Below are 12,959 nucleotides of genomic sequence, written 5' to 3' on the forward strand. Positions count from 1 at the left end.
AATCTGAGATCTGAAGATGAAACATGTTTTTGTTATACTGGTGTGGTAACCGGAAGAGTAGAATCGCAATGAGGCATTCGCGGCCATTGTTGAGCATGTGGGGGTGTGCCAGCTGAGATTTACTGACCACGTTGCCAATCCTCCTGATGAGCCGAAGAGAGGGTGCTCTTGCTCGTCTGGACCACTACCGTAAAATGTTCACAAACTGAATGCATTAGATACCACATGCCCGGATCCGGAGCAGACACCGGAAATCAGCCACGTCCTGTGATCTGCATGAAAGATCACAACGCTCGAGACATCCGCCTGGATCATCTAGGTTTCTAAATCGGGACATCCCTGGATGGGTGTCCAGACCAGTTGTCAATGGCGCTTGCGAAAAAACATTGATTGTATGCAGCGGCAAGGGCAACGCACGTGACAGACTCTTGAACCGGACCCGGGTCAAACCTGCAGTACGAGTACTAAGGCTCGCCCGAAGCCATCATCTACATTCACTGTTTGACCAGTTCCAAGGATACGAGTTTGCGAAGATAGTGTTCTTCAGCATCTTTGAAACAAGACTGACAGACTGTCTACAGTCGAGTGACAACAACGTGCCGCTGTACCGTGACCGGCATGAATGTCAACTCTGGAAATGCATCTCGTTGTCAAATAGATCAGGAAGATAATCAGTCGCTCGAGCTGCTCAAGGAGGATCACACAATCACGAGCCTGAACAAGCTACTCTCAAACTAAATAGCTCAAGGCGATCACCAGATAAAGCGACATCACTGTATGAATGTCAGTTCGGCCTTGAATAGCAATTGGGAACTCACACATGACTCCCTCCATGTAGTTTGTGCGCCCTGTTCCGAATCAGCGCCGCAAGCGTCGTCACATAAACGGATAACTTACCGTCTTGCAGAAGAAGATTGACCAGCATGACCGACACGAACAGCACAATTGTTTCGAAATTGGCCTACACCGTTAGCAGATGATGCAGCGCGGACAACTCACAAAGAAAAGAGTGAGGTTCTTGTGGAGGGGCCAAGCGATGATTACAAGCAAGGGGATCATACCAGCCGCAATCTGGATACTTGACCCAACGCTCACGCCGATGGTGAGTTCCATCTTGCCCTTGCATGCCATCCAAACAGATGTGACGTGTTCCGCAGCGTTCCCAACCAGAGGCAGAAGGATCAGACCGATGAATCTGCAAACAGTTTAGCTAATGAATTGTTCTATAGGACGCACCTCTTGGGAATGTGCCACTGCTGCGCAGTCTCGTCGATACTGCCTACCAAGATGTCTGCGCAGAACGAGGTAAGAACAGTGATAATGACGAGCCATGCTCCAGCACTCCACTGATCCATGGCCGCTACCTCCTCCTCCTCGCCCTCGACCTGTTCGGCCTCGAACAGCTGAGCGTGAGTGCGAAGCTGGAAGTAGAGGTAGCCAAGGTATGTCAAGAGCAAGATGATTGATGTTCCCCGTGACAAGACGAGGAGTCCACGGAGAGAAGAGTCGGCAGGATCAGGAGCACCATCCTCAAGGAGACTCTTGAGGGTTGCGGCCGCGGTCTGCTCGGTCTCGGACGCGTGGTCTGGCAAGGTGAGCATAGATCTCATTGCCTCAAGACTTACAGGCAGCGGGGAGGATCAGGGTAATGCAAGCCAAAGTCAGGAGGGACGAGCTTGCCTGAGCAGCAGTGACTTGAAAGGTCGATTCGTGATAGAAAAAGCCAGAGCTACGAAATGAGTGGTCGGACGATTTTAGGCTGACTCACGCAAAGAAGCTCATGCCGAGGACCAACAATAGGTTGGAGAGAACACTCCCAAGCAAAGAGGTCTGTACCAGCCGCAGTTCATCTGCAGATCAGCATAGGTGCGATCATGGTTGACCTACTCTGAACGAGAGCCGCGATGGCTACAATGAGTTCAACGGCATTGCCAAAACTGCGAATGACTGGTCAGCTGGCAGAGTAAGATTGTCCTCGAAGGCCCCAGACTTACGTGGCATTGAGCAGACCTCCAAGGGTTTGACCCAGCTTCAGCGAGAGCTGCTCGGTGCTGTCTCCCAGCAGCTGTACACTAGATCAGAGCAGGTGACCGTATTGCCGCTTACCTTTGCGAGAGGAACGATGGCCAGGAAGGATGTGCTGAATCGAGCAGCGGCACTCCAATGAAGGGCATCGGCTGATAAGTCAATGACGGTGTCAGATTAACACTTGACGGGAGACATGAGTGCAAGACTCGCCTACGAAGGCAAGCGGTATGCAAACGAGGAGGATATTGATCCAAGATCCGAGCAAGAGATGCCTAGTGGAACCGAGGGGATCGAAAGGTTTACGAGTCGATCCTCCGTTGTCATGTGAGCCTAGCAATGGGGATGTCTCGTGAGGTGGCATGACGTCTGGATTGTGGTATAGCTTGCAGGTGATCCTGGGGGGTGGGGATAGGGACAGCAATGGAGATGAAAGACGTATACAGCCGTCAGCGGAGTCGATGGTGATGAAGGTCGAGCGACTAACTGGAAAGGCGGTGACGCCAAGACAGCACGGTATCAGATTCGGAATCAGATGACGTAACTTGCATCTACAGCAGGGTTACACTGTTTGACCCCGTTGTAATGTTTGTAATCAGGGAGGCAGCTCTTCATCGTAATGGGTATTACAAACTGGATTCTAATGGTTCCCGATCATTAGAGGTGACTTACCGGTTGTAGTGGTCAGCCACCCCCTGTGTTGTGGCGAAAGGTTCATCGAGCCAATCCTCTGTAACAGCGGTGGTCTCGATACAAGGGATTTCCGACCCTAGAGTATGGCACGGACAAGGTAAAGAGTCATCAGCATGGATCAGCCTCAAGTCGCCTCCCTAAATCCCTCCCAAATTTACCTACCCACATAATGTCGACGACGATAAAAGACCTCCATCATCAGCACCCGTGCCAATACGCCGAACAGCCTGGAGCGTGTCGGCCACCACATCATGGACAGTCACGCAGAGGGGGAGCTGAAAACCAATGACCCGAAGGATAGGCCCCAGCTATGAGTGAACGAGGTACTCATCCGAGCGTGCTGACCACGTAGGCGCCGACTCAACGCAGACGTCAGATCTCACGAGTAAGCGGAATGTGAAACGGCACTGAATAGCGCTGATGACTCTTTAGTCGACGATATGCAGATGCTGTCGATGACACATAAGCTTGGTTCTCAAAGGCGGACACTGGACTGACAATTCGACAGGCCCCGTTGCAGCTTCCCACGATACGACCTCGAGATCGCCGACACAGGACATTATTGTGGACTGCTCCTCCTCAAAGAGCAAAACATCCGTGCTCGTGAACGGCAAAGGTTAGTAGCTCACTATGCATCGTGGTGGTCGCTGAAGCAGAGTTGCAGATCCTCCGGTGAAGGTAGAAGCAGAAGCAGAAGCAGAAGCAAAAGAAGGAGGATAGGAAAGTATAGCAGCGAACGAAACAAAATGCTATTCTCGGATTGTATTTTATCCTTTACGTCATGTAAACCAAAATAATGAACATCGCCCTTCCCCCCCTTATCTTCCCTCATGTTCTCCTTCATCCTCTCTTCCCTTTTGCAATCCATTCAGCACCATCCACGACAGTACAGCTGTATCCACATCATGTCAATGAGGCCTACGACTCATCCCTTCGACAGCAGAATGATCTATCTGGTGCAATAAGAACGGGTGAGGCGTCGCACCAAAGCGGTCACGAGAACGATAGGTCATCTGTAGGGTGGCGATCAACCCCCACACCCCCGCTCAGTCCACTTCGTTCCATCCATCCCCCATCACGCCTGCCAACGCGATGACGCTACGTCCCGATAGTCGCTGTATATCTCCACAGATACTCACTCCCGACACCGACCACCCGACACACGACATAGCACTGCGACCCGCACATACAGGGTACAGTGAGGATTCTGATCATCCCAAGGATCAGAATCATCCCCAACAGTTCTCTCTCCTCACGACACTCATCCACTCATCAGACGCGCATGGCGCAGGTATCTCGAGACCCAAGCAGCGTTCATCGATGGGATTTGCTTCCAATCCCTCATCGGTACCATCAACAGCGTTCTCCAGTCCGAACGGGCCGAGTCACGGGATACTACAACAGGCGAAAGGCATTGAAGTCAAATCATCCGACAATCCTGCATCTAATTCCATACTCAGACGCGCTAGTGTCAGTGTCTCGGATAGTGGAGGAGACAACGCTGTTGGTCTGGGTCTTGGGGGATTAGACGGACTGGGGAAGCGTCTGGAGAGAATAGAGGAAAAGAGGGGAGCTATTGGCTGGGAGGATGCAGCGGTGCGTAGTCCTACTATGGCTCGGGCATCGCAGCTCTCGCCAGCACAGCCCACTCAACCACGGCCGTCTGTCCTCAAATTTGCTGTTGCAACTCAAACGCAGGGTGAGGTCGAGAAGCAATTCAGTAAGCGATCATACGAGGACAACGACGATGATGAGGATGAAGACTCAGATGAAGGTTACCGAGAAGATGAGGAGGATGGATTCGATCCGGAAGACTCAGCTGATTCAGACGATGGTCGTCCCCAATTTCCATTCGCAAGACCCACAAATTTCAACAATAAGCCGAGGGTCATTGGGTCGATCCCTATACCGGCGGCATCGCCCCCCTCGGCGCCAGCTCTTCTCCCTCCTCCCAGCCGCCGTGGTCGAGGTCATGTTCGCGTGGATGAAACAGCAGCTGTCACCTCTGATCAGGACAAGAGTTGTTCGCGTCATCGCAGTCCGCCACCGACGAGGTCGAGATCGTCCAGCCATGACCAACAATCTGCAAGTCTTGATAACCAGCACCACCCAAGTGGCCGTCTTTCTGATGCCGGACCGCGGATTGGCAGGGCTGGGAGTCCAATGCCGCGGAAGGTGTCGCCTGATACGGATGATGAGGGCGGCGCCTCATCTGAGAATCGATCAGAGGATGATGTGGAGGACGCGCCTATTCAGAAAAACAAAGCGGATCAAGGCGGATGGCGTAGTGACGATGCGGTTTTCTATGGACCGTCAGCACACCAGGTGACGCCAATATCGGCGAGTCGTCAAAGGCGTCACAGCTCGGCACTCGCTTCCGCTATGCAAGCTACCGTTTTCGTCGACTCCGACGAGGAAGATGGTTTGGTCGGTAAACGAGTGGATGGTGTAAGAGATTTCATTCGCCGGGCATCAGAACACATGGCGGGTTTTCGTCGACCATCGTCATCCATGGAGCGTCCCGGTCCAGGAGGGAGTGAAAAGCCAAAGCCAATTCCTCCGAACACGCCTTGCGCGCCTGCCTTGGACAACACCCCCGCGATGGCTCAGAGTTTGTTCACGAGCGACATTGGAGATGCATCGGGAGGTTTGACTCATCGCTTGGAACATGCTCTATCGTCGCCCGTCGCCGCATCGTCTGCTCCGCAGTCGACTCGTTCTCCGGTTTCCGTAGAGGTTTCGCGGAGACCGATCGTCCCCGAACAGGGGGTTGCAACACCGATAGCAGTACCCCAGGGGAAAGAGGAGGATCTAGGATGGAGCGAGGATGCCTTATTGGCGATTCGCAAGAGTCGCGGTAATGATTTATAGATTTTCTCTCATATGGAACAGTTGTATCGATAGTTTTTGTGCATGGATGCGTTTTATCTATACGATATCAGGGTACGGGGTAAAAGAAATGGGCCCCTTTTGATACCGCCGGCATCCAGCAGGGGAAGGGTTGAGATGGTGGAGTGGAGCACCGAGACGTCTCTCAAGTCGTCATCCCCCATCTCACGTCTTCCTTGCCTTTGCCTGAAAGGATCATCTCCCCCTCGATAAGGAGATGGACCGTCGTCGTGTGCTTGTGTCAGCAAGTATCACATCCAGTGTCGTCACACTCACACCATGAAATCTGCAGTGAATCTCACAAGCAATGACACGGTACCGCAACCGCGTTCCGCTGAGTATTCGACCCCTACTCCACCCTCCACTACGTCGAGTCATCACCGACGCCCTTCTCTGACGCTCTCACCACGGCTACTTCCCACCACTATCCCTTCCCGATCTAACCCAGTACCTGTCCCACAACGTCATGGTAGTTTGTCATCACGCTCGCCAAGGGTTGGCTCCATTGCGCTTGACACGCTTTCCACCTCTCCATCTCTGAGACGGCATTCGAAAGGGGCCAGCTCCTTTGGTTCTGGCAGTATGAGTGGGTCACTTCTCCTCAATCCGACATTCTTACCATCGCCTCCCTCTGTCAAGAGGTCCCGGTCGATCACCATGGATCGACCACGACGAGAGATCGAGATGGACGACGGAAGATGGCTCGGAACACTGGCTAGGCAGGCTTTAGCCATGGACCAATATGCAGAAGCAAGGGTGATTGCCGGAGGTGTGAGGGTCGAACAGGCAGCAAAGGTGAGTCTGATGGTGTGACACTCAAGCTTACATGCAAGATCCTGCTAGACAGCGGTGAGGATTGTCTCCTGGTGATGGGCGAAGAAGAAGCGCGTTCTTCTGCATTCTTTGATGTGAGTCATGAAGCCATGAACCCGCTGATGAAAGTACGCCGACCTCAATACATTCGTTCTTCTTGTCCTCGAGGCGTCGACACCTGCTCCAGAAGAGTCGTGCCCCTGCCGCTCGAATGAAACCGTATCGACGAGACGCGAGGACGCCATCCGTCGGCTCAGACGCGGGGAGGGTATAAGCGTGGGAGCGATGTGCAGTGAGTGAAGGCTCCGCCCGAACCGGGCTGACAGCAAGACATCTCTGGCAAGGATCCTTATCATGAGGTCATGGCAGACGCACCCATTTCTTCGTTCTTGAAACTGTTTGCCAGCGGTGTGCATCGGATCGCCGTCACAGGCTTTGACTCCCCATGTGTCCTCACGCACGACACCCTCCTTCATCACCTTTTGTCCATGCCGACCGACCGGATTCCGGCACCATTCACTCTACCAGTCACTGCCAGTGAGCTCGGACTTCCACTCCATCCCCTCATCTCTCTTCCGGGGACTGCATCAGTCTTGGACGCCATGCAAGTGATGAGTGTTCATGGTCATAGAGCTTTGGGCGTCCTCGCTGAACGTGGTCCATACTCGGGGCGTTTTCGGAGGACTAGCTCCTCAGGTAGTGACACGTCGCCACAGAATACCTCACCACTGCTCGCTCCAGCCGATGCGTCCGATGAACTGGTTAGCATCGTGCGTTCACGAGAATGCGCAGCGCTTGTAATTCCAAGCGAAGGTAAACAAGTCCTCGCCATGGCGCTCGAGGATATGGTCAAAAGTACGCAGGTTAGGGAGGAAAGCGGTAGGGATAGAGGGGAAGAGCGGATGCCAGGTGAGTTGTTTGGCAGCAACGGCGCTCATGTCAGTGCATATGCTTCCCCCGTCGACCACCTTACTACACGCATGTCATCTCATCCTTGCCACCTCTTCCTCGACGGTGTTTATTCGCAGTCAGTTTGCCACCTCACCTCCACTGTCACCGAGCACCTCTGCGTCTTCGACCTCGATCTCAGAGCTTTGTTTGGGTGGACTGTCGTCAGGGCTGCCTGCACCGGCACAGACAATGCTCTCCCCTCATTGTGTTTTGTCAATTGTGGATGTTTTCATCTGTCTCGGTAAGCTTTACGCCGCGAAACTTGGCGAGGAGCTATCCACTTCAGTCGTAAATCTGGCCTGGGATGTGGAGCCGGTGGCAGACAAGGAGACCTCGGAACATTGGTGGGCAGGAAAGTTTGCTACATGATCAAGTCTATCTAATGTACAGTAATGTGTGTATGTTATTTGTAATGCCGAACAGCGAATCCGATGGCTAAAGCAAGTAAAATCACAGTCCCGAGACCGCCTGCTCCGAAAGCGGCCACCCAATGATGCCATTTCCTGGAGGTCAGCGAACATCGAATGCCATGACTCACAACTGCTTCACTGGGACAACCTGAGTTGGGCCTTCGTCGAAACTCTGATGCTGGTAGAACCCTTCCATCCGCTTCTCTTTTTCGGTCCATACCGAACGAAGCCATAGCTCGAATGCGCGGGATTGTTCTGGTGTAGCGAGACCAGTCTCCGGCGGCGCTGACTCTTCATTCAATAACGCTTCGCTCCGAAGCGATGGCACCTCAGATTCTGGTGAGGATAGGTCGGAATACAGATGGAGGTGGATGTGGACAGTAGGGGGAGGCACGGAGCGGAAAAATACGGATAGGAGCCCGTACCTGTGGATCAGCGCAGTCATGGCATGCTTTGACTCACCAGTCCTGAGGGTACTTGCTATAGGGCACTCCTGGATATCCAATAGTCATGTCGAGGAGCTGGAGATCGGGAACTTGAGGCAGCAATGTCCGAAGACAGAAAAGCAGGCCAGTGGACCGAGGGTGAAGTAGTGTCACAAAATCATCCTGATCGTGAGCTCGACGCACCGCAGTTTCGACTCACGATTTCTTCACGCTTGGCATACTTGACGCTCTTGACCCGTTCATCGTCACTGGTGATCGTCCCCTCGGGGAAAATTACCAGCCACAATGGTGAACGTTTCTTCGAAGCAAGGAGTGAGCTACTCTCCGACGACTTGTCTCCCTCATCGGCTGATTGAGCGTGCTGACCCAGTTGCGTCAGGGCCAAGGTCAGGTTGTCCCTGTCGGCTGCCCAAGATCGTTTGAGGAAGACGAAATTGAAGAATTGCTATCATCAATACGATTCCAGATCAGACACTCACCATTCCCCAGCCGACTACCGGGAGTCTCTTCAAACTCGCTTTCAATAGAATGATCAGACCCGCAGAGTGACCAGCGTAGCACGACATGATCCAGATGTACATCCAATCAAGGTATGCCTGATGGTTTGCCATGACGACGAGTCGATCAGGAAGGTTCAGCTTGGTCATCTCTCCCCTGGCGTCACGCTCGACGAGGTTATTTATAGAAGGAGGCGAGTCGGTCGTGAAAACAAACGACGTCGGACCAAATAGCACGGTGATCAAGATGACTTGAGGGTCAGCACAATTGGTAGCGAAGAGGCTCACGTAGTCTCCCATAGCCATCTTTCGTCCAACCTGTGGCGCTGTCGAAAGCGCGTCTACCAACAAACGGTATGAGTAATAATGGAAGGCACAAGAACTGGGCCGAGTTGATGCCGAGCTGAGCGAGATTGAACAGCAATGGGAAGAAGATCTTTGACGTCAATGGTCCATGAGGCGGTCTCTCCGCTATGGGTATGGTGTAGAGGGGTCTCTGTGTCATTCTCTATATCGTCAAAAACGACCCGTGTACATGATCAAGAGAAGAGAGTATGAAAGACAATAACAAAAGGGGGGAAGGGGATACGCCGACCCCCATCTGGTACAAAAAGACCATCTCGCCATCACGACACTAACGTCATCTTCATCACGTGACTGACCGATCGACTTTATCAGAGCGTAGTGAATCCATTTTGTGGCCGCCGCGATAACGGTCAGTCAGATGTGATAGGGATCGGCTCACTCGACACTCACTTGCGAGTATATGGGCGAGACGCGCACGTCCGCTGCCACTGCCGACTCACTGCGGCCGTGAGACTATTCGAGCCTTGATCGGGTGTGCCCGACGACCGGAGGAGCAGATGATGCAAATCGCGTCGAAGTGGGAAGGCGAGTCCCATCCCGGTCGGATAGCCGAGTCGGTATGAATGGTCTTGGAACGTTGAAGCGGAGTCTTTTGGGATCGCTGAGTGTCATCGAGGACAGCGAAAGCTGACTCACTTTGAAAGATCCATTACGTGAGGGATGCGATGCGATATCATTTGCTGTCTCGGCGAATTGTGCCGCGGAGCCCAGAGGAGCGTTGCGTTTGATCTAAAAAGTCAACATGGGAGATATTGGCTAGCACGCACCATGTCGTAATTGCCACGAAGACGGTTCAGCTCTCTATCTTTCTCACGAAATTCGGCGACGTGGCTTTGGGTGTTACGTCGAGCGACGTCCAGATCGTTTCGAAGGGCTGACTTCGGCGAAACTAACAATGAATCACGAACCTGCCATGTTGTCTTGGGCGACTGGAGTCCCTCAGCTTCGAAAAGGTGCGGACAGCCCCCTTACTTCGCAGCTCGCCACATGCTGAAGTTAGCACAGGAAGGCAATCCTCACGCACCGTTAGTCAACTGGCTTTCCATATGCCCTAGACAATCTTGAGCGTTCTTGAAGACCAACGATTGAAAGGCGCTAAAATACGCCACGAACCTTGGTTGACTTACCTTTCTTGTGAGACCTGGTAGGTCCAGAAGCGCATCGCAGGAGCAGCGATTTCAAGGATCATCGAGAGGGGGCAAGCCTGCCAAGATGGATTGGGGGTGAGTGGTGTCGAGGTATCTTGCCTTACCGATTTGTAGTCGTTCGTCGGGTTCAGGCAGCTCACAACGATGTCATCTCTGCCATCAGCTGAGCTTACAACATCACACTTACGGCTCGGGGAAGGGACTGTTCGCAAGCCGGACAGATTAGAGCGGCAAAGAAAAGATTATTCGCGCAATGTGCTGACCTTTAGCTTCGTCGAATGCGACACCACTCACCGCAAAAGATATCTGAGCGTCCGTTGGGCGGTACGAAGACATCGCTCACAGGAACAAGTCGTGACCACCACGATCCCCTCCGAAGCAAGAAACACTCTGCATTTCAGATTGTTGCAGCGTTCGTTGTCACCAAAGAACATTTCGGATGACCATGTCGAGTTCGGTTTGGTGATTCCGAGTCTATGGACCGGATGAAGAGAGCAAAAAGTGATAGATGATGGAACTGAGGGAGATCCAAAGAGGTGTCAGAGGTACCTTCCATGTAGCTGTTGGTGACAAGGTCCGTGCATCAAAGCAGCTTGTCCGGTGGCGAGACTCGACTTCAGATCAGTTGTTTTCCGCAAAAGCCTTTGGAAGTGACGAATCTAACGAATCCGCTCGTTGATGATAGTCAGTTAAGCTCCACACTCTCAGAGACACTTGCTCGGTGGCGATGGGCCGACCCATATCACATATGGCACAACAATCCGAACATAACATTGCGCGTACAAATATTCGTCTACTGTACTGAGCCTAATCCGGATTTACAAGCAAGAATCACTGAACCTCTAGACACGGAAGAATTTGGTCAAAACCTTGGAGAATGTGCCCATCGCAACACGGACTTCTTCATAGGTCGCGATAGAGAAGGCAAGACGGTAGTAACCGTAGCCGTTGCCTCCGATGGCGTGCTCGCCGCCAGCGTCAAAGCCCCACCCGGGAGCGAAGAGGACAAGGTTATCTGCGAGAACAGTCCAGAGCTTTTGTGACAGGACCATGGTAGCGTCTTCGCCGTTACGATCGAGCGTGTGGTAGTCAGGATGCTCGCTGAAATGGACACCGAGGAAGACGAACATTCCGGCTTGAAAGGTCAGCGTTATTCACGCACACGTGACTCACCGGTCGGAGGGATGAAGGTGAGCAACGCGGGTCCCTTCAAGCCCCGCTTCTCGTCCCATGCGGAAGAAGCCCTCTTGGCGTAACCGGTGATCGTCTGTGATCGCTCCGGGAACAACGTGCTGCGCGAGTTGAACTCCAAGTGGAATTCGTCCGCCAAAGCATCGCACAACCAGGTCTTGCGCATGTTGTAAAGCGCCTTGATACCACGGAGCCATCGGATGTAACCGTCAAAGCCGTATTGCTGAAGCATTGTTGTCGTGAGGGCAGTGGCAAAGCCACTGGGTGCCTGTGTCCCTGCCTCGGTGGCACGAGTCAACCTCTCAATGAAAAGAGGTGAGGTGGTGATCCAGCCGAGACGAGAGCCCGGAGTGGAGGTTTTGGAAAAGGTCTGGCTGTCAGCGTCGTTTAAGTTGCCTACACTTACATCCATACGGATCACTCGTCCATCGACGTCGAAAGCAAGGAAACTTGGGGGGAGCGCTTTGATGAAAGCCTCGTTGCCTTCGGATCCTTCCTCCTTCTCCGCGTCGGCGAGGCGCTGAGCGACGACGCTCCTCTCGGAGGCGGAGCCCTTCGGTGTCCATTCACCAGTGTAAAGGCAGTAGTACGGCTCATCCTCGCAGATGATGACGTCTGACGTCAGCGACGTTCAAGCCAATTGCACTCACCATACTTGGAGCAAATGTCGTAGATCTGCTTCTTTCGCTCCGCCATCATGGTCGCACCGGTGGGGTTCTGGCCCGTGGGAATGGTGTACATGACGTGAGGTCGTCGCTTGCCCCTCTTCTCCTCGTCCCAGCCTCTAAGCACGCTTTCCAGGTGTTCTGGGAGCATACCCTCAGCATCCATCTTGACAGCTACCCTTTCGATTTCGTAAGGCAGGAAGGTGTTCTCTGCACCGGGGTAGGTCCACTCTTCGACCAGGATCGCGTCGCCGTATTCCAAAAGCAGTTGGACGATCTTGCTCCAACCGTCGGTCGCACCAACGTTGATCAAAACGTCCCAGTCCGCATAGGCGGGCTTGTAAACCTTTTCAACGTACTCTCGCAAGAATAAGGGCAGAGCGGGAGGACCCGTGGCACTCTGGTATTGCAGTGAAGTCGACAGCTGGATAGCCGCGGGGTTCGGTGGGCCACTAACGTATTTTGGGATGGTGAATGACGAGTTTTGCGAAGTGGCGGGGAACAGCCACGACATGATCGACTTTTTGGGTTTAGCAGGCGATCGAGGGGGGTCGAGAGGGAATGCATCCACGGGCAAGATGGACGCGGACAAGGTTTCGAAGGGGAACACTTGTGGGTGAGGAATACCTCCTGCCATTGTGATCTGACGGTCAGTCACGTCGTAAAGCCATCACTCACCATTCCGGGATAAGTCATGTACTTGTACAATTCCTTGAGGGAACTCGCTTGACGGTTCTTCGTGACTTGATTGAGATGATGGGTCATGTCCTTGGCCTTGGGGAGACTGGTGACAGTCTCCCTTGTCTGGCTGGGAATTGCATATGCCGAGTCCATAGTAGTGGTGTGTTCGACGAATGATTGATGC

At 53.1% G+C, this 12,959-nt stretch overlaps 6 protein-coding genes across 6 annotated transcripts; 3 read left to right on the top strand and 3 right to left on the bottom strand.

The window, feature by feature from the left end:
• Positions 1–729: 729 nt before the first annotated feature.
• On the bottom strand, positions 730–2,389 carry IAR55_000357 (calcium/proton exchanger; the record flags this gene model as incomplete). The annotated part of the gene is made up of 9 exons (XM_066943493.1): positions 730–773; positions 819–848; positions 898–961; positions 1,096–1,195; positions 1,255–1,585; positions 1,888–1,937; positions 1,995–2,065; positions 2,107–2,177; positions 2,239–2,389. 9 exons carry the CDS (start codon positions 2,387–2,389, stop codon positions 730–732), a joined length of 912 nt encoding a protein of 303 aa, XP_066806035.1.
• Positions 2,390–3,810: 1,421 nt separating this feature from the next.
• On the top strand, positions 3,811–5,589 carry IAR55_000358 (uncharacterized protein; the record flags this gene model as incomplete). The annotated part of the gene is made up of 2 exons (XM_066943494.1): positions 3,811–4,314; positions 4,363–5,589. 2 exons carry the CDS (start codon positions 3,811–3,813, stop codon positions 5,587–5,589), a joined length of 1,731 nt encoding a protein of 576 aa, XP_066806036.1.
• Positions 5,590–5,886: 297 nt separating this feature from the next.
• Positions 5,887–6,420, top strand: IAR55_000359 (uncharacterized protein; the record flags this gene model as incomplete). Its single annotated transcript, XM_066943495.1, has 1 exon — positions 5,887–6,420. One exon carries the CDS (start codon positions 5,887–5,889, stop codon positions 6,418–6,420), a length of 534 nt encoding a protein of 177 aa, XP_066806037.1.
• A 602-nt stretch (positions 6,421–7,022) lies between these two features.
• Positions 7,023–7,740, top strand: IAR55_000360 (uncharacterized protein; the record flags this gene model as incomplete). Its single annotated transcript, XM_066943496.1, has 2 exons — positions 7,023–7,329; positions 7,538–7,740. The coding sequence occupies 2 exons, from the start codon at positions 7,023–7,025 to the stop codon at positions 7,738–7,740; spliced, it is 510 nt and encodes a 169-aa protein (XP_066806038.1).
• A 165-nt stretch (positions 7,741–7,905) lies between these two features.
• IAR55_000361 (uncharacterized protein) lies at positions 7,906–9,229 on the bottom strand (the record flags this gene model as incomplete). The annotated part of the gene is made up of 5 exons (XM_066943497.1): positions 7,906–8,092; positions 8,244–8,302; positions 8,427–8,588; positions 8,707–8,975; positions 9,043–9,229. The coding sequence occupies 5 exons, from the start codon at positions 9,227–9,229 to the stop codon at positions 7,906–7,908; spliced, it is 864 nt and encodes a 287-aa protein (XP_066806039.1).
• Positions 9,230–11,080: 1,851 nt separating this feature from the next.
• Positions 11,081–12,928, bottom strand: IAR55_000362 (uncharacterized protein; the record flags this gene model as incomplete). The annotated part of the gene is made up of 4 exons (XM_066943498.1): positions 11,081–11,253; positions 11,412–12,044; positions 12,137–12,614; positions 12,773–12,928. 4 exons carry the CDS (start codon positions 12,926–12,928, stop codon positions 11,081–11,083), a joined length of 1,440 nt encoding a protein of 479 aa, XP_066806040.1.
• Between the last annotated feature and the right edge of the window lie 31 nt (positions 12,929–12,959).

The sequence above is a fragment of the Kwoniella newhampshirensis genome, chromosome 1 (assembly GCF_039105145.1).
Source record: "Kwoniella newhampshirensis strain CBS 13917 chromosome 1, whole genome shotgun sequence".
NCBI classification, from domain to species: domain Eukaryota; kingdom Fungi; phylum Basidiomycota; class Tremellomycetes; order Tremellales; family Cryptococcaceae; genus Kwoniella; species Kwoniella newhampshirensis.